At 47.3% G+C, this 3688-nt stretch overlaps 1 protein-coding gene across 1 annotated transcript; it reads left to right on the top strand.

The window, feature by feature from the left end:
* The first annotated feature begins 306 nt into the window (after positions 1-306).
* Positions 307-3303, top strand: LOC135698403 (uncharacterized). Its single transcript, XM_065218379.1, has one exon. The coding sequence runs from the start codon at positions 307-309 to the stop codon at positions 3301-3303; it is 2997 nt and encodes a 998-aa protein (XP_065074451.1).
* Positions 3304-3688: the final 385 nt, after the last annotated feature.

The following is a 3688-nucleotide window of genomic DNA, read 5'->3' on the forward strand; positions in this document are numbered from 1 at the left end:
GGACTCTTGTGGAAACAAGACTCCATAAAATTTCCGAATAGCAGGCCGATGGCTGAACGTCGTCTGAAATGTCTCGAGAAGCGTCTTGAGAAGGATCCGCAACTCTACGACAGCGTACGGCGCCAAATAGCGGATTACCAGGCATAAGGTTACATCCATGCGGTAACGGAAGAAGAAATTACAAAATTCGACCCACACCGCACTTGGTACCTTCCCCTTGGAGTGGTTCTGAACCCTAATAAACCGGGAAAGGTGAGGGTAATATGGGACGCAGCGGCTAAGGTAGACGGAATCTCTTTAAATACGATGTTGTTGAAAGGTCCTGATTTGCTGACTCCGCAGCTGTATGTTATGTTTAAGTTCCGTGAACGGGAAGTGGCATTCTCTGGCGATATCCAAGAAATGTTCCTGCAGGTCGGAATCAGAAGAAAGGACCGAAGTGCACTATTGTTCGTGTTCCGCAACTCGCCATCTCAACCTATGACTACTATGGTATCTGACGTGGCGATCTTCGGAGCGACTTGTTCTCCAGCTCAATCGCAGTATGTCAAAAATCTGAATGCAGCGGAAAACGAGCAAGACCATCCAAGAGCGGCGGCAGCAATCAAGAATAGACACTACGTCGACGATTACTTGGATAGCGTCAACACGGAGGAAGAAGCGATTGAGTTGGCTCTGGAAGTGGCGGAGGTCCATCGGAAGGCAGGTTTCCACATTCGTAACTGGGTGTCAAATAGACCCAAAGTACTAGAGGCTATAGGAGAAGTTAACCCAGCTACTGTCAAGAACCTCACGATGAACAACCAGAGTGGATTTAAGCGACTACTTGGGATATCTTGGCTGCCGAGGGAAGATGTGTTCTGCTTTTCGCTTAGCCTGCAAGGAGATCTTGAAGAATTAGTGGAAGGCGTGATTGCACCAACCAAACGAATGATGCTGAGCTTTGTCATGAAAATCTACGATCCGTTGGGGCTGGTAGGTTCGCTGATTATTCAAGGGAAGATCCTCATACAAGAAGTCTGGAGAGCTAACGTGGATTGGGATGAGCAAATACCGGAGAACATTTTCAAGGCATGGAAACTCTGGCTTCAGGCCCTGCAAGAATTGAACAATGTGAGAATTCCTCGTAGCTATTTCTCGGGGTACGATGTTAACTGTTATGATTCTCTGGAATTGCACATATTCGTCGATGGCAGTGCACAAGCATACTCGGCCGTGGCTTACTTCCGTGTTCAGGATCGTGGACAGATACGATGTGCTCTAGTTGCTTCAAAAACTAAAGTTGCTCCACTACAGTTACTATCAATCCCGCGCTTGGAATTGCAGGCGGCGGTTCTCGGGGCGCGTCTTCGAAAAACGATTGAAGAAGGTCATTCAATCCAAGTCAAGCGCACACATTTTTGGAGTGACTCTAGTACGATTATCTCGTGGATCAGATCGGACACTCGTCGGTATCGGCCATATGTTGCCTTCCGAGTCAACGAAATTTTGAACCATTCAAGGATTGAGGAATGGCGATGGCTGGGAACGAAAATCAATGTTGCAGATGAAGCTACAAAATGGGGAAAAGGCCCGAACTGTACGCCAGATAGTAGGTGGATGCGAGGTCCTGCGTTTCTCTACGAAAAGAAGAGTGAGTGGCCGAGCAGCGGATTCGAGGTACCGGAAGAAACAACGGAAGAATTACGATCGGCATACATATGCAGTAACTTTCTAACAGTTCCGATCATTGAGGTGGAAAGATTTTCCAAATACGAGCGTCTGTTGCGAAGCGTAGCATACGTTTACCGCTTCCAAGAGAAAAGTTTGAGACGAGCTGAAAATACACAGTGCGAAGGTGCAGAAGAGTTAAGCAGTGAAGAATTGCAGAAAGCAAAACGGAGTCTGTGGCGACTTGCACAATCGGAGTGCTATTTGGACGAGGTAGCTACTCTAAAACATAACAGTCAATTGAAACGAGAACAGCAGAAGGCGTTGGATAGAAGCAGTTCTATAGCGAAGCTACCTCCTCTACTCGACGAGCACGGTGTTCTACGCGTGGATAGTCGTATCGCAGCAGCAGACTACGTCCCGTACGATACCAGATACCCTATCATTCTACCGCGGGGTCATCGGATTACCAACCTATTACTGGATTGGTATCACCGTAAATTTCGTCATGCTAACAATGAAACGATTGTCAATGAAGTGCGTCAGAGACATTATATTGCAAAACTCAGAACTCAAGTACGCTCTGCAGCAATTCGGTGCCAGTGGTGCCGCGTGTATAAAGCGAAACCCGTAGCACCAAAGATGGGTCAATTGCCTCGGATCCGAATAACGCCGTTCCTACGACCGTTCACGTTTGTAGGAATCGATTATTTCGGCCCCTACTTCGTTAAGGTCGGACGAAGTTCCGTCAAGCGCTGGGTAGCGGTCTTTACGTGCCTTACCGTGCGTGCATTACATCTGGAGATAGTCTTCAGTTTGACAGCTGATTCATGCAAGAAAGCCATTCGACGGTTTATTGCTAGAAGAGGAGCACCACAAGAAGTGTATACGGACAACGGCACCAATTTCGTTGGTGCTAGCAGGGAGCTGGAAATTGAGTTGCGAGAAATCAACATCGCGACGAGCAGCACTTTTACGGACACGAACACCAAATGGCGTTTCAACCCTCCCTCTACCCCTCACATGGGTGGTTGTTGGGAACGGATGGTACGATCTGTAAAGACTGCGCTGGGATCATTGCCAACGTTACGCAAGCTAGACGATGAATCCTTCATGACGCTGTTAGACGAAGCAGAACACATGATCAATTCACGACCGTTAACGTTCGTGCCGCTGAGCAATGAAGAACAGGAGTCGTTGACTCCGAATCACTTTTTGATGCTAAGTTCGAGTGGAGTTCGACAGCCGGTCAAAGCTCCCGTGGATGAAAGAAAAGCTCTATTGGACAGTTGGAAGTTACTGCAACATATGCTGGATGCGTTTTGGCGGCGTTGGATTATTGAGTACTTACCAATCATCTCCCGCAGAACCAAGTGGTTTCAAGACGTGGCACCAGTCAGGGAAGGAGCGATAGTAGTAATAGCAGACGAAGGAGTTCGTAACCAGTGGACAAGAGGCCGTGTGATCCGTACATATCCGGGCAAAGATGGAGTAGCACGTCGAGCCGACGTAGAGACATCTAGCGGCGTATTGAGGAGACCGGTTTGCAAACTTGCTGTTTTGGATGTAGTTCCTGATGGTGACGCCGAAACGGATTCCGGGCGTCACGAGGGGGAGAATGTTGCCACTGGACAGTCCCTCGAATTGACATGAGAGTTTGTGTGTGGAAGAGTTAACTGTCAACTCAACGGTGGTAGAACATGGGTTGTCAATTAGAAGTAAGCCATCAGAAAACGATTTTTCATCATTGTTGTAGTGAACGAAATTGATAAAGTGAATTAAATTATATTTTCTCATATCTAATTAAATCCTAATTCCAGAACAACATGTGAAAAGGGCATACAAGCTTTTTGTAAACAAACCCTTGTAGGCCCTTTTCTCACCAACCGAGGGTCGCCCACCCAAACCAGCAATATCATCGGGAAGGGGAAAGTGTCCCCTACACGGTGATGTTAAAGGTTTGCGTTGGTGTTATTTGGGTGGCGAGAAAAAGGCATAAGAAGGTTTGTTTACAAAAAGCTTGTATGCCCTTTTCACA

The sequence above is a fragment of the Ochlerotatus camptorhynchus genome, unplaced genomic scaffold (genome assembly GCF_037179485.1).
Source record: "Ochlerotatus camptorhynchus isolate MF236.1 unplaced genomic scaffold, CSIRO-AGI_Acam_v1.1 ptg000085l, whole genome shotgun sequence".
Lineage (NCBI taxonomy): Eukaryota > Metazoa > Arthropoda > Insecta > Diptera > Culicidae > Ochlerotatus > Ochlerotatus camptorhynchus.

What these genes read in the sequence shown, in the direction of transcription:
- LOC135698403 (XM_065218379.1), top strand. Translation starts at nt 307, where the DNA reads ATGTTGTTGAAAGGTCCTGATTTGCTGACTCCGCAGCTGTATGTTATG.